The 19,788-nt window shown below is 54.4% G+C and overlaps 10 protein-coding genes across 10 annotated transcripts; 4 read left to right on the top strand and 6 right to left on the bottom strand.

The window, feature by feature from the left end:
• Nucleotides 1-2,119: 2,119 nt before the first annotated feature.
• Nucleotides 2,120-3,769, bottom strand: J4E87_010153 (uncharacterized protein; the record flags this gene model as incomplete). The annotated part of the gene is made up of 1 exon (XM_049381727.1): nt 2,120-3,769. One exon carries the CDS (start codon nt 3,767-3,769, stop codon nt 2,120-2,122), a length of 1,650 nt encoding a protein of 549 aa, XP_049228586.1.
• Nucleotides 3,770-4,952: 1,183 nt separating this feature from the next.
• Nucleotides 4,953-6,323, top strand: J4E87_010152 (uncharacterized protein; the record flags this gene model as incomplete). Its single annotated transcript, XM_049381726.1, has 1 exon — nt 4,953-6,323. The coding sequence occupies one exon, from the start codon at nt 4,953-4,955 to the stop codon at nt 6,321-6,323; it is 1,371 nt and encodes a 456-aa protein (XP_049228585.1).
• A 294-nt stretch (nt 6,324-6,617) lies between these two features.
• J4E87_010151 (uncharacterized protein) lies at nt 6,618-7,873 on the bottom strand (the record flags this gene model as incomplete). Its single annotated transcript, XM_049381725.1, has 8 exons — nt 6,618-6,719; nt 6,776-7,093; nt 7,145-7,156; nt 7,208-7,401; nt 7,452-7,550; nt 7,607-7,666; nt 7,719-7,782; nt 7,841-7,873. The coding sequence occupies 8 exons, from the start codon at nt 7,871-7,873 to the stop codon at nt 6,618-6,620; spliced, it is 882 nt and encodes a 293-aa protein (XP_049228584.1).
• Nucleotides 7,874-8,248: 375 nt separating this feature from the next.
• Nucleotides 8,249-8,872, top strand: J4E87_010150 (uncharacterized protein; the record flags this gene model as incomplete). Its single annotated transcript, XM_049381724.1, has 1 exon — nt 8,249-8,872. The coding sequence occupies one exon, from the start codon at nt 8,249-8,251 to the stop codon at nt 8,870-8,872; it is 624 nt and encodes a 207-aa protein (XP_049228583.1).
• A 2,498-nt stretch (nt 8,873-11,370) lies between these two features.
• On the bottom strand, nt 11,371-12,704 carry J4E87_010149 (uncharacterized protein; the record flags this gene model as incomplete). Its single annotated transcript, XM_049381723.1, has 2 exons — nt 11,371-12,567; nt 12,621-12,704. 2 exons carry the CDS (start codon nt 12,702-12,704, stop codon nt 11,371-11,373), a joined length of 1,281 nt encoding a protein of 426 aa, XP_049228582.1.
• Nucleotides 12,705-12,979: 275 nt separating this feature from the next.
• On the bottom strand, nt 12,980-15,463 carry J4E87_010148 (uncharacterized protein; the record flags this gene model as incomplete). Its single annotated transcript, XM_049381722.1, has 1 exon — nt 12,980-15,463. One exon carries the CDS (start codon nt 15,461-15,463, stop codon nt 12,980-12,982), a length of 2,484 nt encoding a protein of 827 aa, XP_049228581.1.
• A 541-nt stretch (nt 15,464-16,004) lies between these two features.
• J4E87_010147 (uncharacterized protein) lies at nt 16,005-16,766 on the top strand (the record flags this gene model as incomplete). The annotated part of the gene is made up of 1 exon (XM_049381721.1): nt 16,005-16,766. The coding sequence occupies one exon, from the start codon at nt 16,005-16,007 to the stop codon at nt 16,764-16,766; it is 762 nt and encodes a 253-aa protein (XP_049228580.1).
• Nucleotides 16,767-17,436: 670 nt separating this feature from the next.
• On the bottom strand, nt 17,437-18,013 carry COX13 (Cytochrome c oxidase subunit 6A, mitochondrial; the record flags this gene model as incomplete). The annotated part of the gene is made up of 4 exons (XM_049381720.1): nt 17,437-17,471; nt 17,548-17,611; nt 17,667-17,779; nt 17,947-18,013. The coding sequence occupies 4 exons, from the start codon at nt 18,011-18,013 to the stop codon at nt 17,437-17,439; spliced, it is 279 nt and encodes a 92-aa protein (XP_049228579.1).
• Nucleotides 18,014-18,310: 297 nt separating this feature from the next.
• J4E87_010145 (uncharacterized protein) lies at nt 18,311-18,906 on the top strand (the record flags this gene model as incomplete). The annotated part of the gene is made up of 5 exons (XM_049381719.1): nt 18,311-18,469; nt 18,523-18,538; nt 18,600-18,662; nt 18,719-18,731; nt 18,816-18,906. 5 exons carry the CDS (start codon nt 18,311-18,313, stop codon nt 18,904-18,906), a joined length of 342 nt encoding a protein of 113 aa, XP_049228578.1.
• Nucleotides 18,907-19,162: 256 nt separating this feature from the next.
• On the bottom strand, nt 19,163-19,684 carry J4E87_010144 (uncharacterized protein; the record flags this gene model as incomplete). Its single annotated transcript, XM_049381718.1, has 2 exons — nt 19,163-19,300; nt 19,355-19,684. 2 exons carry the CDS (start codon nt 19,682-19,684, stop codon nt 19,163-19,165), a joined length of 468 nt encoding a protein of 155 aa, XP_049228577.1.
• Nucleotides 19,685-19,788: the final 104 nt, after the last annotated feature.

Here is a 19,788-nt window from a genome sequence, read left to right as displayed (position 1 = left end):
CGGCAGCACTAAAATTGCGAGTGCAACAATCGGAACAAACAAATAAATCGCAGGTGTTGCACGGCGGCCAGGAGCAACTACGTCGTAACATCAAGGTCACGATTCATAGAAGACCTGATAGTGGAGAGTCGGGAGCATTGCGGTGCCGCAGGCGAAAGAGAAGCTTCAGGGCCTGTGGGACGTCATGACCCTATGAAGGCGACAATGGGGCTCTCACCGAAATTTCTAGGGCACGAGGCCGCTGGACACTAAAAGGTGCCCTAAATGTCATCTGTCAGCCATATCAGGTATTCTCCACCGGAAGGGGTACAGATGGTCGAAACTGAGGAGATCCGGTTCAAGATTGGTGATGCTTGCTGCAGCATCGCCAACCAGGATTATGACGTGAGGGACGGCCTAGCGCGCCGCCACAATTCGCTATGGCCGCTGCAGGGACGCAAAACGAGCGACTTGGGGACGGGCCGAGCGTTCGTAGGGAGCGTAAAGCTGGCGATGGTCGTGCTGTCATGGAAGTACGGAGCGATCGCGAGACGTGCATTGCATGCGCCATGCCGCGACTGGCTAGCGACCAGCTGAGTTCTAGACGGTTCGGCGCCCAAAGCAGCCGCGCAGGGACCGCTAATCGTTCATCTTAGCAGCGTTGATCGTGCAGCTTGATCTCGATATTCGTCGATTCGGAGCGGAAATCGTGTGCCAGGTACCGCAAGGGGCACGTGGCTGCGACCCGGCTCGAGGTATGACATGACACCTGGCATGCTCCGCTCCCAGCCTGTCCGATGTCTCGCCGACTCGCAGACCATGGCCAAAGACTGTTTAATGCAGTGCCACCTCGCTTGCCCTCTACACTGTATTATGCACCCCATCACCAAGTGCTGGTAGTGATGAGCCTGCAGCATGTGTATGCCGCCGTTGCATTCGTGGTCCAATAGCTGCGAGTTTCGGATAGAGTGGTCGACTGAGCAGGGTATCACAGACGTGTGCGTCGATGGAAGGGGACAGTCTTGCTGGTGATCGTGGTTGAGCCATGTGTTGGGCATGGGCCGCGCCATCTCGTAGGAGAACGGCGATAGCTGGGTGAGCCGTAGGAACCTTGGAATGCACAAGCGCGCCAAGTCTCTAGAGAACCAGTCTTCCAAAGCCAACATGATTTGCCATGAAACGCCCAGGTAAACCATCTTAATGAAGATGCATGGTTAAAGCTACGAGAACGGCCAGTTCAACGGTTCACAACTTCACTCCTTCACCCCACGGCTCCAGATTAGGCCTAGCGCGACTGTGAACCACTCCTTCTTCATCGTATCCCAAAACTGTAAACTGCAGGCAACCGGGCCCCAAATATGCTGTATCTCCACCATGCTGCCTCTTAATCTAAACAAGGTCTTACACCACACTGGAAATCAAACCTACACCAAGGCAATCGACACATGCCTAGTAAAAATGCCTCACACAAGGCACAAGGTAAAGCGTTTATGTTTGCGGGCACCAATAGTTGCGACAGCCGTAGCAGTGCCACATAGTGATTGACGACGGGGAAGCATCGTTCCCCCACGTACGCAAGAGGAACTGCGCCACTGCGGAAACAACAGGCGTCAGAAAGTTCAAGTCCAAGTTGAAGCAACACAAGCACTGCTCGTATGACTCCCAGTAGCGATAGGCTTACATAGAACATGCGCAGTTGGTACTTGTTCAATAACTTGAGAATGAGGGTGATCACTTGGGTCAGCCACAGTCTATCTTGCAAACATTGTCCAGTAATATAGATTCAAACAGGACATCTCAGTTTACGGCATATGGTTATAAGCCTACGTCAACGCTATTGAGAGGCAGACTGCTCGAACCAACATCATGTTTGCCAGTTGGTCTAGTTAGACAAGACAAGATTCCAGCAAACGACATCAAAGTGACGAACAGATGCTCATTACATCAACTATGGCTAATCATGTCTGAAAGTCTCATCAATACATATTCATTACTCCACCACAGACACTCGACTGACCCCCTCCAACAGCCACAAACGCCTCACAAGCCTCCCTCCCACCATGGCCTGATCATCGCCCCATCTCTCCCCCACGCCACCCGCATAACCCGCGTCCGCCACATCTCCGATCGCGAGATCCAACTAACAAACCGTCCGATACACGCCGTCCGAGCTCGGCCTCTGCGCCTTATGCTTATGCTCCTTCCTCAATCCCTTATTAGCATGCGTCTTCTCGATACTCGGGCTGGCGCCAGGCTGGAATGCTGCAAGATCCACCGCATCCGTCTTCATCAGCATCTCGGTAACGCCACAGATATCCGTAACGAGTCTGTCGATCATGTCAAGTGACAGGCTCTCTCTGACGACTACTCGCAGGATCTCGGTCTTGTCTTCACCGGGTGGGAGCGGGTAGTTGGGGATGATGTATTGCTTGGCGCGGAGCAGGTTGCTGACTGCTTCTTGCTTGACGTGGGGGAAGTCTTTGTGGAACTCGTCGGTGAGCGTGAAGGCTACGACGGGGAGACCGGCGTTGTAGTCTGCGCTTGTGTCGCCTTCGTCGAATTGCTTCTTGCCTTTCTCGTACTTGAAGTCGCCCTTCTTGCGGTGGATGTCGCTGACGCAACGGTACCAGCCCGTGTGCTCGAGCGCCCTGCTCAGCAGCCGTGCGTTGGCCAACATGTTTTCCATGATGGCGCGGTAGCCAGAGAATCCCAGATGGATCAAATTGTAGTACTGCGCGATGATCTGGGCTCCTGGACGGGAGAAGTTCAGAGTGTATGACTCCTCCGTTCCACCCAAGTAGTGGAGCTCGAAGATCAGGTGCTTGGGAAGGTAGCTTTCGTCTCGCCAGATAATCCAGCCGACGCCAGCATAGACGAGACCGAACTTGTGTCCACTGGTGTTGATGGATTTGACTCGCGGTAGCTCAAAGTTCCACTTCTTGCCAGCCTTTGCGTGGGTGAAGGGGGCAATAAAGCCACCAGATGCTGCATCCACATGGATGGGAATGTCGTTACCAGTCTCCTTCTCGAAAGCGTCCAGGATATCGGAGATCTCTTCGACGGGCTCGTAATGTCCGGTATATGTGGAACCAAGAATGACAAACACACCGATAGTGTTCTCGTCAATGTTTTCTTTCACCAGCTTTGGATCCAGACGGTAAGACGATTCCTCGCTTACGGGCAGGATACGTGATTCAACCTCAAAGTACCTTGCAAACTTCTCTAGCGCGACTTGTGCGTTTGCGCCCATGATGATGTTGGGGTTCGAAGTATCCTTGCCCTCTGCCCTTCTCTTCTCTTGCCAGCGACGCTTCATTGCGAGTCCACCTAGATGGATAGCCTCACTCGAACCAGTAGTCGCTGATCCGATGGCCTTCTCGCCCTTCTGTGCTCCCCACATATTAGCAATGATGGAAACACACCGTGCGTGCATATCCATCATTGCAGGGTACTCGTCAGCGTCTGACATGTTCTTCGACAAGTTTTCGATCATAAGCTGCTCGGCTTCCTTCTCCATGTAGGTTCCGACGAAAGACGCCAAGTTCAAACTTGGGCGTCCATCCAGATCAAGCTCATCCTTGAGCAATTGGTGAACAACATCCGCTGGAGCACCATCGTGGGGGATCTTGAATTTCGATAGCTCGGTGCCAGCGGCATAGCGACTCGAGTATGGTGTGATGTGTGATGTCGCCCGGCTCGAAGCTTTGTGGCCTCCAGCCTTGTGCATGGGGTGGTCCTTCAGAGTCTCGAGGAGCTCATCGGTGTCAACGTGTCTAGCGAGTCCGGCCATGGTGATAAATGTTCGAAGAAGGTGTTTATGTTAGTACAGGTTAGAATTGGTACAAGTTTTGTATGTATCGGGCAGAGAATTCTAGTCTTATACGAGTGTTTGCTGGTACACGTAGACAGCGTACATGCGCATGACGACACATTACGTCCGTTGTCGCTCGCAGACACACCGGCAATGCAGCAAAAACTCGAACATGCAGCCCAGGCAGAACCCAGTCTGAAAAGCTTGACATTTGCTTGGTAAAAAGCTTGTTTCTGGCAGTGAAAAGGCCCCGTTGAAGGCATGGCAGCCAATGAAGGATGCATTCCCGCGGCCCACTGCGGGTGTTGGCTATGTGCTCAACCGGAGAACCGGCAAACAAAGTAACAGCATACGCGTCGGCTTCTGGTACTGGCTGATCTAGCCTCGTACCTTGCAGAGAAAGCGCAGTGCGAAAATAACGCATGGTGACGAACCTGCGTTGTAGCATTAGCCGGAAGCAAGTAGCCCTGGTGTGTTTGTGCTATTGATGGGTCGATGACGAAACCCCTCCGGTGTTTCGTTTCGCCGACAGCGCGTCATCACGTGATGAGCCAGACACCCCCAAGCATCCCATGCGTATCGGATGTTGGAGATTCCCAGCGGAAGTGTATACAGATCCGCTAGAGCATCCCAAAGACTGGATCTGAGATCGCAGACTTACCCGGTTGAAGGCTACGAAACACTCAAAGTTTCGGGTGGTGAGATGGATCGGTGATCATGACGTAGTCACGTCGTCGCCGTCCAGCACATCCGCCTCCGCCGTGGAAACGCGGGGAAGATCGACTGACGCGTCCTTGACAGCCTGGTACGTACAGCACGCGGCCGCGAGGCCTCGACGATGCGTTGGAAGTATACCTCGAAGCCGGGTGTTTGTACCTAGGTATACGAGTGAATACGAAAGCGAAACTGTCCAACCATTGCTGCAGCATCATCCTCTTTTCCAACCGGCACAATTCTGGTTCGTTGGATTCGTCCGCCTTGTAGTCCGACACCCAAACAAGCGGGTCACTTACCGACGCTCCGCCCCCCAATAACGTCGCCACGCAGTGGTGTTGTAATCGACTCGGCTTACTCTTTAGCTTCGCTGCCTAGCTACATCTTACCTGTGTTCCTCTACCAACTTTTCCCCATCCCCCGATTCCCCATCAATCACTAGGTCACCATGCGGTTCTCACGCGTTGTACCAGTCTTGCCTCTGGCGACTGCATTCGTCATTACCGAACCGGAAGTCTTCTCCAACATCAACATTGAGAAGTCTGGAAAGCAGCTTGTCGATGGTGCTCACAATGTTTTCGACAACGCCCAGAGCGTGCTTGACGATGCGTTCAGCAAGGTCAAGGACGGTGCCAAGGATGTTTACAGCAAGATCCATCATGCTGGCGCCGACGTTGAGTCGTGGTTAGAGGGAAACCAATTCGACGACAGTGTCGTTGACTTTGAGGACCCTCATCACGGTCACGATGGACCGCCACACCACGGCAAACCTCACCACCCTCCGCACGACCAGAAGCCGAACCGCACAGTCTACGAGCTCATCAACGAGAGCAAATACACTACAAAGCTCGCAAAGTGGATCAACGAGTTCGACGACATCGTCGAGGCGCTCAACAGCACCAAGGCAAACTACACCGTTTTCGCCCCTACAGACGAGGCCTTTGAGAAGATCCCTGAGCACCACCACAAGCCTTCCAAGGAGGTGCTGAAGGACATCCTCCTGTACCACGTCACCGACGACTTGTACCCAGCAGGCCGCGTACTCAAGACCTACACCATCCCAACCCTCTACGAACCCAAGCACCTTCTTGGCCACTCCCAGCGCCTAACTGTCCGCGTCACACTCAAGGGCCCCGCAATCAACTTCTACAGCCGCCTCGTAGCGGTCAACATCTTCGGCACCAACGGCGTCGTCCACGGCGTCGACTCCATCCTCGTGCCTCCCCCCAACGTCGCCTCCATCATCGACCTGCTCCCCGGCGAGTTCAGCACGCTCGAGCTGGGCCTCGGAAAGACGGGTCTGTTCGACAAGATGAACAGCACGGAGTACGAGCACAACGGCGGAACCTTCTTCGCCCCCAACAACTTTGCGTTCCAGAAACTTGGTGCGCGCGCCAATGCTTTCTTGTTCTCAAAGTACGGCGAGAAGTACCTCAAGGCTCTGCTAAAGTACCACATTGTTGTTGATGAGACGCTTTACTCGGATGCGTTCTACGATGGGCGTAAGAAGGATGACAAGGATTCTGTTCAGGAGCGTCCGGGAGGCTACCATTACGACATGCCTACTGCGCTTTGCGGCAAGAACCTTGCTGTTGATGTCGGCCGGTATGGACCTTTTGTTGAGATTAGGATCAACGGCTTCTCGCGCGTCACTGTTCATGACGGTGTTGCTAGCGATGGTGTCATTCAGGTCGTCTCCAACGTCTTGATCCCACCCAAGACCGCTGGTGGCGAGCAGGTCTTCTGGAAGGGTGAGGAGCTCGACGTCGAGGACCTCAAGGAGCGCCTTCAGCCTCTTGTTGAGAACATGGAGTTGTAAGCGGTGGCTTCATAGGAGCATCGAGTTTGTATGTTCTTGTAGCGCAACGATCTTTACGATATATTCCTTGTATACTAGCCTTGTTTCCCAGCGGAGCAGGCACTTCACACTAGCACGTGTATGATTTGAATAGCAAATGAACGAATTGATACAGACACCGCGTTTAATTCGTGCTTCATACGGCGATGTTGTGAAATCTCATTCTATTGTAGGACCCAAAGACGCAGTGTCTATACCAAACACAAAAGCAAACTAAAGAGTCATGCAGAGGAAACCCTTCCTAACAACCAAATTCTACGAAAAGTCCTCGCCACCCTCTTCAATCGTGTTCTTGACCCGCAATAGAAGCGTGGTCTTCCACTTGTCGAGCTTGCTCAGCTGATCGAATTGGAACAACTACCACGCGTCAACATAATGCATACTTGGAAAGCGTAACTCCTGGGGAAACATACCTTATCGGCAAACATCTCCTGGTCGCCCTCCTGGACCGCACCTGCCAAGTCAACCAGCAGCGCGTGCTCCCTCTGCTGCTGGAAGCTTGGATCCAGCTCCCTATACCTGTCAAGCGCAGTGTTGACACCGACCTGGTCGCCTGTGCATAGCTGGCAGATACCAGCTTTGAGAAGGTACTCCTTGACAGACCAGCGCATAAGGTTGTTGGAGATGGAGGTCTTTGCAACCTTCTCGTAAAGCTCGATGGCTTTGTAGTAGTCCTTGCCTTCTAGGGCGACGAGATCAGCAGTCTTGAGCCAAAGCTTGTTGGCGAGTGCCTGTGGGAGTTGGTTAGTTCTTGCCAAAAAGTTGGGTGTTGGGTGAAATACTTCAGCGTTGTCCTAGAGATAGGTTAGCATGTAGTCAAGAGTATATTATAATGTAGTACTTACGCTCTCGTACCAACCAGCCGCTTCCTCGTAGGCGGCTCCGGCTCGGGCGTTGTCACCAAGCTCGACTTCGTAGAGCTCGGCAAGGTTCTGCTTGTGAGTGGCTGCACGGCGGAAGTTGCCTTTGGCGCAGTAATGCGCAATGGCTTTGTCTAAACACCTCGCTGCGGCTTCTGGGTCATCTTTGCGGTAGGCCTCTGAAGTCGTGTTAGTTGAAGCTACACCCAACGTGAAATAGGAAGCATACTGAAGGCGTCTGTGAGCGTGTTTGCTTCGTCATCAGGCTCGTTCAGGTGCTGACGTTGTACTGATGCTGCCTTTTCGAAAGCCTCGCCTGCCTCCTTGCCTAATTGTTGTTAACCTTCAAGATCGCGTTGTGTTGCAGGATGCATCTGCCCATACCCATCTTTTGCATGCGGAACGCATTTGCTGCAGCGATAAACTGCTCTGCGGCTGCCTCATCTATCACGTGCGTCAGCCAAAACGAGCACATATGCCGCGGTCTGTATCATACACTTGTCTGCCTTATTACTGAAGAAACTGAAGCCACCGCCTGCCTTCTGCAATGATGTTTCTGCCTGTCCACCTCGATATCAGTTATCTGCTGTGTGGCTGAGTCGTGAGTGTAGGCCCCACCTGTCGCAGCAGCGCTCGTGGATCGCCGGCCATATTCGCTGTATTTTCTAGAGTCGGTGGTGTACGAGGAGGAGAGGGGATGAATAGAGTATGTGACTGTGCAGGCAGACGTTATGTTGAAACTTTGGTCGAGACAGGTGGCTGCACTTGCTGTCTCAATAGCGATGACGACCGACGTTGGTCCATGCGAGGGCTGTGACCTCGGCGGCGGCGTTACCGTATCCGCACTAGTGTTTGCAACCGCCCTCGAGCTTCACGACTTTACATTCACAGCAGCGTCGCTTGGGTCTCGCGATAGAAGAGGAAGGTCGCCGTTCTATCGATGCGCTGAAGTATCACACGGTCTACAACGAAAATCTCGTTCCGTCCCAACAAACGTCCTACCCCGCCTCGCGCATCACATTCATCATGGCGGCACGTCGCGCGTTTGCGTTCACGAAGTTTTGCAAGCCTTCACAATACCTGCAAACACGCTCATACACGCCCTCACGTGTGCGATTATACGAGGATCCGCGGACTGAGGAAAAGCCGGCACAGAAGAAGAAAGGCATCCATCCCGACGAACTCGAAGAGCTCCTAGCAAAGCCCACCTGGTCCGTCGAGTCTCTGCTACCACCGAAGACGCGCGCTCCCGACGCCCCCCAGATTACCTCTCAACAACTACATCATCTCCTCCGCCTATCAGCCCTCCCGCCACCCGAAACGGCCGAACAAGAGCAGAAGATGCTAGATACACTAGCAGCGCAATTACACTTTGTGGGCAAGATACAGGAAGTGGATACAACAGGTGTGAAGCCGTTACGGGCTATACGGGATGAGACGATGGCTGCAGAAGAAGAGCAGACAATCACGTTGGACACGCTGAGGGATGCTTTGGATAAAGAGAAGGTTATAGGACAGCATCACAAGCGGCTACAACGGGATATTACGCCTGTGGATGCGAAGGATGTTGAGGATTGGGATGTTCTGGGCTCGGCAGAACGGAAATCTGGCAAATACTTTGTGGTAGAAAGCGAACGGCCACAGGAATGATCCTTCGTCATAGGTCATTCCAGACGTGTAGGTCAGGAGCAATCATTTTGGGGCAGCATCGTACATGCTACGAGTTGGATACGACTCATTGTCGAATAACGACTTTGTTGCTCTCCAAGGACACCCAACGCCAAACACCCCAGAAGTTGTAAGAAAGCATGTTCAGGAAGGAACGACGGCTTCATGAGCAGCATGAAGCAGTAGTGCTCGCTCGCGGCATACGGGTTTTTACCGATAGGCCCAGACCAAGGAAAGATCAAGAAGAAAGACAGCCAAGAACCACAATACCAGACCCAAGGCGACCATCACGAAAAGGAGTTACCGAAAAACCTCGTCAAGTAGGAGATCACGCCGACCAGGGATCGACTTCCAGGCCACATTCAGCACAACGCTTAGTAACATGCGAATCCCCACCACAATCGCAAAAGGGCGCCTCATCCAACTCATCCAGATCAGGCGTCGGCAGCCGGCCTAGTCTAGGTGTAAGAGGCGGCGTTGGTCCCGCAGAGGAGTGTAAAGCCCCCTTCGACTCTAACGACCATGTCTGGCTCGACTTTGCCGCTCCATGAAGGACCACTGGTTTCTCCCTTCCTTTCGACACATGCTTGGCAGAAGTCACGTGTGTCACGTGTCTCTCACCGGGTCCTGCGGCCAACCCTCTCGGTGCGGGGTGAGGTAGCTCGACCTGCTGAAGACTGCTTCGTGCGTACGTACGCTCGTCCTCCACGGGATACAAGACGAAGTCGGGATTTGTCTGGACTGGAGAGTCGACCTTGCGGACCGCCCAGGAGCGACGACGAGATTCTTCGATCTGGACACTGCGTCCATTGTGGTATGTCGTTTGACGATACTCGTCCTCTTCTTGATTTTGGTCTGGCATGGCTGGGGCCTGGCGAGCGGACTGTTGTGCTGGCGACGACGACGACGGCATAGTGGTGCCTCGATGCAGCCAGTGTATGGGAAAAGCGAGAAGCGTGTTCGAAGCGATCTCGAAAGCCTTCTTAAGTCCTCCAAGTTTGTTCCAAGGCCAAGAAGAAATGTTGCGGGATGGTTATATGGAGAGGGGTAGTGGGGAGGAAGAGCGAGGAAGGGGTGCGGAGGTGGATGGTGGGCGGTGCGAGTATATACAGTGCGCGAGCTGCTCGCCAAGCCTGAGCCCGCCTGACACCCCCCGGGCTCTGGTTTCCACCACTACGCCCCCTCGCTTGCTTGTCCTTCTGCAGCAATCGACTACCACGCTCGCGAGTAGTTTGGAGAGACTCGGTTTGTGAGAAAAGACACGGATTCACAGGACTTGTAGTGCTCTAGTGCACTTTTGCACACTTCCGTATTGGGATGGTGGTGTGCCTGCTTGTAGAAGGCAGTATAAGTGTCCAATGCTGCAGATGAGGGGCTTTCGAGTCTACAAGACCAATTGGGAGGCTGTATTCGTTCGATGCATCGGGTTTCTGGGCTGCCTGTACATTGACCTCGTCGTCGCTGGCCGTCTCTCTCCAGCCCGAGCATATACCAATAGTATGTTCTTCTTCACAGGTCATGTAGGAATCCAAGAACCCGCTCGAAGTCTTTTGACACGATTTCAGTCTTTGCTCCGATCGTGATATCTGCATCAGATCGTGGTGGTGGTGGTGGTACATTCGGCGTACCATACCGAGGTATGCCAAGACCTCTCTTCTAACAAGTCCTCCATGCCAAACTCATACTAGGTATTTTGACATCGCTTTTTTTTGTTTTGAGATCTAGGTTCTACGTACAAAAATGTACACTAGAAGGGTCTGAATTCTAATACTCGCTTATGGGTCATTATCCACCATATTGCACTTTACCACCTCTCCACGCTCTATATTTACCCAAGTCCACAGTGAAAGCTGCAGAAGGGCAAAGATCTAGATCGAAGGAAATGCACAAGGAAACAGAGTACATATATCAGGCAAAGAATATCACATATCAAGCGAACAGCATCTAAGATCTCAGCCAAATGCCGCCTAAGCAGTCCTCTCTCCATTTCCCGTTCAACTTCCCCTCTCTCAGATAAATAATCATACAACCCCCTTCCCTTTCACCCAACAATCCTCAAACGAAAACCAACAAAATGCCAAAAAAAAAGAACGCCACTGGGTCGAGAACATTACCCCGAACAACCCCCCAGGTCCCATGCCATGGTATAAACGAAAGAAAGCCCAAACACCATAACCCTTTCGACCCGAATCCCAAAGTATGAGGGAAAAATGCCCCAAACGCCTAATCCTATGCATACCATGCATGTTTCTGCTTCGTCAGTTGATACACGTACACGCCGTTCTTTACAACTCCGACTCCCAGCCCTATCTTTATTCCGGCGACCACTCCCCGTCCAAATCTTCATCTGTATCTCCCTCCGCATCTCTATCCGTCCCCCCATCCACATCCACATCTTCATCCCCCTCAGCGTCTAGCGAGGAATACTACTCCGCGGGACGACTAGCCACACACTCCTCCTCCTCTTCTCCCTCGGAGCACTACTCTCCAGGACTCGCCACACTACCCCCCGGCTCCACACTCGCACTCGCCCTACTCCTCTCCTTCGCACCGCCACCACCCAGACTGAGCTTGATCTTCTTCTTTTTGGGTGAATCGCCGCCGACATCATCGACATCTCTGTCACGCTTGCCTTCCCCTCTTTCACTACTCTCACTATGTTTCCGATCACCTATATCCGGTCTTCCTGTTTTTAACTTGACTTTCAGTGTGCCGTTACTGCCACCGCTCCCATTAGACGGTTTATCACGGTCCGCTTTCTTAATGTACGAGCTCTTCTTCTTCATCTTGCGGCGCTCGGGGGTATCGTCGGCGTCGAAGTCGTCTGCGTCGTCGGTGGCGGCGAGGCGTTTGACGGGCGAGATGCCCTTTGATTTACTGCTTGTTTTGGTCTTCTCGGAGGGGTCTTGGGAGCCAGGCGCAGGGGTGCCCATGCGGCTTCCGAGCGGCGTGTTGCCGACGCCTGAGCCTGTGCCGTTTTGACCGGTGAGTTTAGCCATGGCGTTGCGCGAGGACTGGCGGCCGCTGATGCCGAGGCACTTTTCGAGGTGTTGGGCGAATCGCGTTATGAGTAAGCTGCGCTTGCAGTTGGGGCACGTGTGCCAGGGGATGTACGAGGCGGGCTTGCCGCCGGTGTTGAGTTTGATTTCCTTGGTGTCGCCGCCGGCCATGTCGGTGTCTTGGGAGCCGGGGGTGCCCACGCTCTCCTTTTCGGCGTTCTTCTGCTGCTGCTTGATGAGCTCGCGTTCCTTCTTGCTCTTAGCCATGTCGGTGGGGAACGGGTTGCCGTAGACGTCATGGCCGGATCGCTGGACCCACGGATACAGCATGCAGTACTCCTTGGTCAGGTCTGGGTTCTGCATGCCCTTGCCCATGATGGGGTGCATCAGCCGCGGCAGCTTGCAGTGCGGACATATGATCTCGGGCGTCGTCTTGAGCGGGTTGCCCTTGAGGAAGACGCGTCCGTTCTCGTACTTGGCGGCGGATGTCTCAGCGATGGGTATCGACGTGGCGCCCGTCGTGTTTTGCTTCTGCGACTGGGGCTCGAGGTTGGCGAGGGCGATGGATTCGGCCTGGGTGGCCGCCGACTGCATGCGGAGCAGCTTCTCGGAGCGGTGGCACGACAGGGCCGTGGTGAAGACGATGTTGCTCAGCAAGTCGTCGAGGATGTTGGTCGTCTGCGACACGATTGTTAGTAGCCGAGGAGGCGGTTTGCGGCGGACAGGCGTACCAATTCTGCCAGCGCGTCCGAGGGCAGGCCGACGGCAGCGTCGACGCCCTCGGCCTGGTCGTCTGCCGGGCGGTCCTCAGACATGACGCAGCTGGGCGTGGTGGACTATGGTGTTCAGGGCGTGGAGAAATGGTTGCTGAGACGTTAGCGGCCACGACGGGAGATATCGCGCATCCCTGCTCCGGCTCCGATTTAGCGCATGCAGCCAGAGTTGGCCTACCCCACACACCCACCCACACACCGAGAACTGCGTGTTCACCCAAGAATCTGCGGTGGAGCTGCGCGTCTCCACTGATGCATGTGACTGCTACAAGCAATGGGTATCATTCAGAGCATCTATCCACGGCTATATTGGCTACCTAGACTACCTCCCATCGCGCCAGCCTGCCGATGGTACTTCCCGCCTGTCGCACAATGCACACGCGATCCGATTTTGGCACGCCCGAGTCAGACCCAGGGGCGACCACCTTGTGCATTACCAGATTCGCAACCGCCGTCGGCATGCCCTCTGCGAGGTTGTAGTTGCCCGTTGTGACGAAGCCGATGAGATCCACTTCGTCAGGCACTAGAGGGTAATTCTCCTCGCCAGCGCTCGGTGGGCCGTTGTCTAGGAGACTCCTTGCAAGATCCCTGCGCTGGATATGGTCTGGCTGCTTAACGACACCTCGACTCTGTTGCTTCGTCGACGTGCGCTTCGTGCCGGGTTGTGGCAGCCGGGCTAGCCATTGCCCACGGAGTTGTGGGTCGCTAGGCAGACGGTAGATGCGAGCGCAGTCTGTAGGGGTGCCTCGTTGGACCATCGTGATCTTGACCGTGAATACATCTGATGGCAATGACGAGCCGCTCGACGAAGCCGTGCCGTCAACCATACCAGCTGCTTGTCTGAACGAGAGCTGTCTGACAGGAGTTCGAGATTCTTGACGTGAAGACACATCTGCAATCAATCTCTGCCAGTCGCAAGACCACGGATCTCCAATCTCGCCCTTCCTACCCTTACCAAGATCAATAGTCGACCATTCAATCCTCTTCCCCTTCGGACACTTAGTCCACTCGTGCTTCCTCACTTCACGCTCACGCTTTTCCCAGACCCAACCAGCCTCTGTACCAGGATGGTCGTACGGGAAGTGCGGCTTCGAGCGCCCAAAGTCAACCTGACGTCTCTCTTTCAAGCCGCCGAATCTGGGGTTGCCGCCTGTGGAAACCGGGTAGCGCATAATCTGTCGCCATACAGGCATCACGCATTTCCAGGGGAGGAGGATAGTCCAGGACTTGCTTTCTCGTGACACAAATACAAGTGTCGGAATGCGTGGGTCTGTGGATCGGGCCTCAGGGTCCTCGCCAAGTGTGCATGCACTCTTCCGGCGATTGATTGACTTTTGAGATGGCATGGTTCGCTGTGCGGCTAGCCGGCTGTTGGTGTCGAAGATCGAGGCTGGAGTCGGGGTATTGTCCAGCGGCCAAGTTGCGAGAGTTTGAGTCAAGGCGGTCAGCGACTGCTGATCGTGTGCTATCGGGGAAGTGCGAGGAGGATCGCGAAGCCGGGGATCTGAAATATCAAACGACAACAGCGCACCGGCTGGTAACGATGCAGCGTCCGTCACAGAGGCCAAAGTCGGCCATACTGACTGTAGAGTATCAGAGCCAGCCTCAGGAGAAGGCACAGGGGCAAGAACAGAGCAGAGGGCCTCCGCAGCAGCCGGGCCTACAATCTCAATAGACCCAATTTCGAAGCGGAGATCTCGCACGGTAACAGCTGGCTTCTGTACTTTAGCAGTCCGAACAACTTCCTCCCAGAGCTGCAAGAAAGCGCCCGGATGCACCCGAATGAAAGCTTTCGTCTTTTTGCCATCTGCATGCGGTGCACACCAGATGACAGTCACACGAGCGATCTTCACCAACGGCTTCGCTTCTCTTTCGTAAATCCAGCCTTCCCAGGTCCTAGTGCCATTCCGCCACTTCTTAGCCCTGCCTCTGTTCTGCCATGGATCATCTGTGTCCTCTGCAGAGAAGTGAAGACCCTTGAGTAGCCCCGTTATACTGGCTTTAGGACCCTCCAGGCTGAGGGTTGACATGTAGCTCATATCCCACGCGACAGCTCCCCGCTGGGTTGCAGCTCTGTGTGTGAGACGGTATGCCTTGACCGCTGGCTGCAACGGTATCGCAAACCGCCAGAGCGGCTCTTTCGGATCCGTCATCTTTGCGCGCTTCGTATGCCACAGGTGCGTAGGAAGCCAGGTCTTGTCTCGCTGGCGTCTGCGGAATCGCGATGGAGGGGTAGCGGGTGTGGCCAAGGGCGGGAACTTGCGCTTCGGCTTCGGTGGTGAGGGCTTCGTGACTTGCTTCGGCGCATCCTCCATCTTCGCGTCTCCGTCGTCGTCTTTCCCACTGTCATCCTTCCTCTTCTTCGCCTTCTGCCTACTCTGCTCCCTCCCCTCCTTCCTCAGGAACTTCTTCTTGCATTTCCCAATACCACTCCCACTAGTACCCCTGGCAATGGGTGTGTTGTCTTCTTTAGCTTCCTGCCGCGCCCTGACCCGCAATCTCTTCGGCACGCGCTGCGGATTGTGACTTGCGGTCCTCCTCCTCAACTCCCGTGGCACATCTTGGAAAGCCCGTCGCGAGAGCCCTTTCTTGGCAGCCTTCATGGCGCCCTCGAGCGACCTGATCTCATTCTCGTGCGACTTGAGAAAGTTCTTGACGTTGATCTCGCCATTGGGGTACGCGTTGCTAGTCGAAACGGCGGGGATGACGTACTGGGGTCGTTGCTGAAATCTGGTGCGTTTAACAGGATTGCCAGGGCCCGTGTGGGCAGGCTGCTTTCTCTTCCTCGAGCTATCGGCCATGGTGGGACGTCTATCAGCTTATGCTATGCTATCTCAAGCTCACTGGGCCAACGGTCGCGGCGACTGAAATCTTAGCGAGATCTCCACACCAACGGCCCTACTAGCGCGGAGTCATTCGTCACGTCCGCACGTGTTACGCCGAAGCACTGACAGCCTACCAGTGCCGCGCTGGACCCTTTGGCATTGGTCTGCTGCATTCTGTTTCATCGCGCCGACCCCCCTAGCCCGTTGTTTGATTAATTACTCCATTCACAACATCTTCATTTCGCGATTCGGCCTAGAGCTCCACTTGCTGTGCCCCCCTGTGATTGCACCTATCCCCTGCATTGTGCGCAGCCACCATGCTGCCCTGTCCATGTGGTCTAGGACATGTCCTGATCATTCAATGTTTTCCCACACTGCGTCTTCACACAACAACAGCATCTCTACTTTGAACAGCGCCCACCCCACTCCACATAGCACATCCTCTATCATTACCACACGACGCACCCACCCACCTTGCTATTGCTAGTACATAATGACCACCCACACATACACCACAATGTCTCCGACTCCCAGCTTTCAACCTCCTTCCGAGCAAATGTGCAAGATAAATTTCAGCCCACTGCGATCGCCCTCTCCGCGCAAACGTTTCAACAACCACGGGCGCAACCAGTCTGAAGCTATCCAACGCCCCCGGCCCATTAGTGTAGCAGACAACTCTCCAATGGTGCAGCACACGAAAAGATCCTCGATATACGTGTCAGAGGGATGCTATACTCTCAAAGGCCCAGCCATGGCCTCGCCGACGAACGACCCCTCCGACGTTGTCGATCATTACGCTATCCTCGAACTCACTCCCAAGGCCACCACCGACGAGATTAGAGCTGCGTATCGCCGTCTACGAGGTGTGTACTTTGCCAACGACGCGAAGAAGTACCGTGCGCTACAGACTGGCTTCGATTGCCTCATGGACCCGAATACTCGCCAGGTTTACGATGCTTCCTACCAGCCAGCTGCGGCAGCGCCGGATTCGCTATCTAGTATTGGTGAGGTCTTGGATCAGGGAAAGCACTGGCGCAAGGATAGCGCTCATGGCGATGACGCTATCGCCGAGGAGGAAGAGGAAGAGGAGGAGCAAGACCTACGGACTGACGATCCGAATTGGGCTCTTAAGCGGTTTCAATGTGAGGGTCATGAGATTATGCTGGGCACTGAGCCGTATCAGTCCTGGATCCCTCTGCCCACATGCTCACTGCGAGCATGTAGAGGACCGACGTATCTCGGCAATTTCGCAGTGAACGCATATCCGACCGCGAACTAGTCCTCTTTCCCATCGCTCGATATACCCCAAATCTAACCACACAGCCTTACCTACTCGGCTTGATACGCCTGAGTTCTTCACGATTGTTTATAGCAGAGCAGGTCTTGCATGCATTTAGCGGTCTGGCCTTGCTGGCGCAACTGGGCGGTCACTTTGTTCCTTCTTGGTCCTCTTTGGTCCCTTTGTCACCTTAGCGTTGTTTTTTGCACACAAGCGGCGATTCACCACATCATCCCCTTATCTGTACAGGATAGAAAGTCCCAACTTTACTGCAAATTGGCTACACTCACTACATATCTCGTATATCGAGCACACTCTGAATGATAATGTATGACACTAGGAGACTTGGTTCGATCGGCGTGCATATGCATGTGATGAAGTTTATATGGCGAGTTCTGAAACATCAGGTCCGCATACGTCGTACGACGGTGTCTACAGTATGCAGGAGATATGCAGGACTAGACAGACGACGGGAAGACTAATGGTGTCACGCGAAGGGGGTCATGACATCACGAGGTAGCGGTGCAGTGGGGTGGCAAAGTAGATAGACCAGAGTCGCATTGCTGATATCGATCGCTATGATACAGGGCTCTAAGTTGCAAATGCCACTCTGATCCGATCCTGTCCTGCTCTAAGAAACTGTCGCATGCTGGGTGTTGTCGCGAGCTTTCTACTGGTCGAGCTTTACGGGGAAGTTGCCAGCCTCTATATCTTGTGTTAGCTATAGCTCTTTCAAAGTCCGTTGCGCATGCGGACAGATGGTTCAGAATCAGATACTCACCACGCTGGTCGTCCCATCGCGATGTCCAGCCACTGGGGCACAGGGACTTGTAGGCCAACATGAACTATATCAATCAGTATGCATGCCCATCTTCAATGCGACGCTTCCGGGGTGCGCACCTGGCGGCAGGGAGCAAAGTCCTCGCCCTTGGCGATGATGCACTTGTGGTAGTCGACGTAGTTTTGCCAGCAGTGCTTGGTCTGGTTCTGGTTGGGGAAGCGGGCATCGAAGCCTATATGCGCCGAAGCATGTTAGCACCCAATACGGCCCATCTCAAGCTCCAGGCGTCATTTTGGCAGGCGGTGCAGGGCGCAGTGCAAGTCCGGGGAAGGCGTACCAGCTGTGCGGCGGCAGATTAGCGATTGAAGCTCTTAATGCGGAGGTGCGGGAAAAGCTCACCAGTGACAAACTTGAAGGGCTTGGTTACGAGCTCGTCGCCGTTCTCGCCGTTCTCGTTGTCAGACATGATTGCGATGGGGGATTGGGCGTGGTTCGGGCGTGAGCGTGGCGGCAATGGCAGGCGGGCGTGTGCAGTCGAAGTGGTGACGGAAGTGAAGTTGTGAGGTTGCGATGGTTCGACCCGAAACGCATTGTCCACACACAATTCGCTCGGCGTTTTCCGGGCGACAGGGCCCGCGAGCTCTCTCAGCATCTGCGTGCCTCACTGTGACGAAAGCCCGCGAAGACGTCCTTCGATTCACCCCCACGACAACGTCTACGAACAATCCTCCACCCCAATTGCGAAGTCAGCAATACCGCCACCATGTTCAAAGCCACCCGCGCCCTCTCCATGCAGCCAACTCGTATGTTGGCCATGCAGCCGACACGCATGGCGGCCATGCAACCTACGCGCATGATGGCCATGCGCCAGAGCCCCCAGCTCATGATGAGGCAGACAATGGGCCTGCGCAACCCCGTCCCCGTATGCCTCGCCGCCTTCCATCTTCTGCGAACTTGATGCTGACTATACTGCAGAAGGAGGAGCACGGCGGTAAGCCAATCACAGCATCCACTTTATGCCATCGAACATGAATTGACGATTGACCATGTAGCCCACACCGTATCCCAGCGCATCCGCCAGCTCAAGAACATCCCCACTGAGATCTGGCCTCTGAGTACGTCTGCCCCCTCCCCAGTAACTACTCCCCCCCTTGGCTGACCCAAACTCTAGTCGTCGTCCTCGCGTAAGCCCCTCCATTGCGCCCGCATACACCCTCATACCCTCATACCCTCATACCCTCATAACACGTAGTCTAATACATCTACAGCATCGCCGTCGGCATGGCCTTCTTCTCCATCACCCGGAAACTCTGGGTCGACAAGACGCTCCGTCTCAAGCGACAGGGCAAGCAGGACTAGATGTCCAGTTGGTGAGGAATAGGATATTGGAGAGATGGAATCGGCGGGCTTGGAAGGGCTCCAGCAGCCATTGTGTATAGGTACAGCATACGGGATAGAGTCCGAGTCACGTTCGATAATCAAGCATGAGATCCCTTTGTGTTGTGTCGTGGGTTTGAATGTGTAGTTGATATGATATGCACGAGACAGCACTTGGTATCAAATGTTTCCCAAACGCCTGCAAACGCCATGCTATGAGACCAAAGAACCAAAGAGATTACACTGGCTTCGGTCCAGCCTCGTCAAGACCCTCCAGGCCCTGCATAGGGTCCATGGGCCCGTTCGCCTCCTCTTGAATCTGCTCACTTGCTTTGCGATCCTCCTCACTCACGGCATGCTTGGCCAACCACCCCTCCTGCATTTTGTTAGCATACCAGACGCGTAGTTTTTCAGATTAGAAAAAACGTACCTGCTCCCAGATGGCGGTCTTGCTGCCTAGACCTTCATTCGCGTCTTTCTGTGGCTTGGCTGCTGCTACCTTGATGACGGAACCGTACAGCTCGCTCCGGTCCATGTTGTCGATGGCGTCTGTCGCGTCGGTTGCAGTCTCAAACTCAACATAGCCGAACCCCCGATGTTGATCGCCCTGGCTCTGGTTCTCCGGTTTGGGCAAGTTGACTTCGACAATGTCGCCAAAAGGCAGGAAGGCGTGGAAAAGCGTCTGCTGGGTGACTGCCTGGTCGAGGCCGCCGACGAACACGGTGGCCTTTAGTCGTGACGTGTCTGATAAATTCGACATGGTTGCCTGTGGAATGCGATTTGCGGCTTTGGTGGTAGGATAGTCGTGTTCTCTTGACTGCGCGCTGAAATTCGATATCACGTGGTTAGCGGGACCCACCTTGG

This window comes from Alternaria ethzedia, assembly GCF_023757985.1.
Source record: "Alternaria ethzedia strain BMP 0044 chromosome Unknown scaffold_43, whole genome shotgun sequence".
Taxonomy (NCBI): Eukaryota; Fungi; Ascomycota; class Dothideomycetes; order Pleosporales; family Pleosporaceae; genus Alternaria; species Alternaria ethzedia.
Note: the sequence above shows the minus strand (reverse complement) of the source record. Positions and strands in the feature narration are given on the sequence as shown.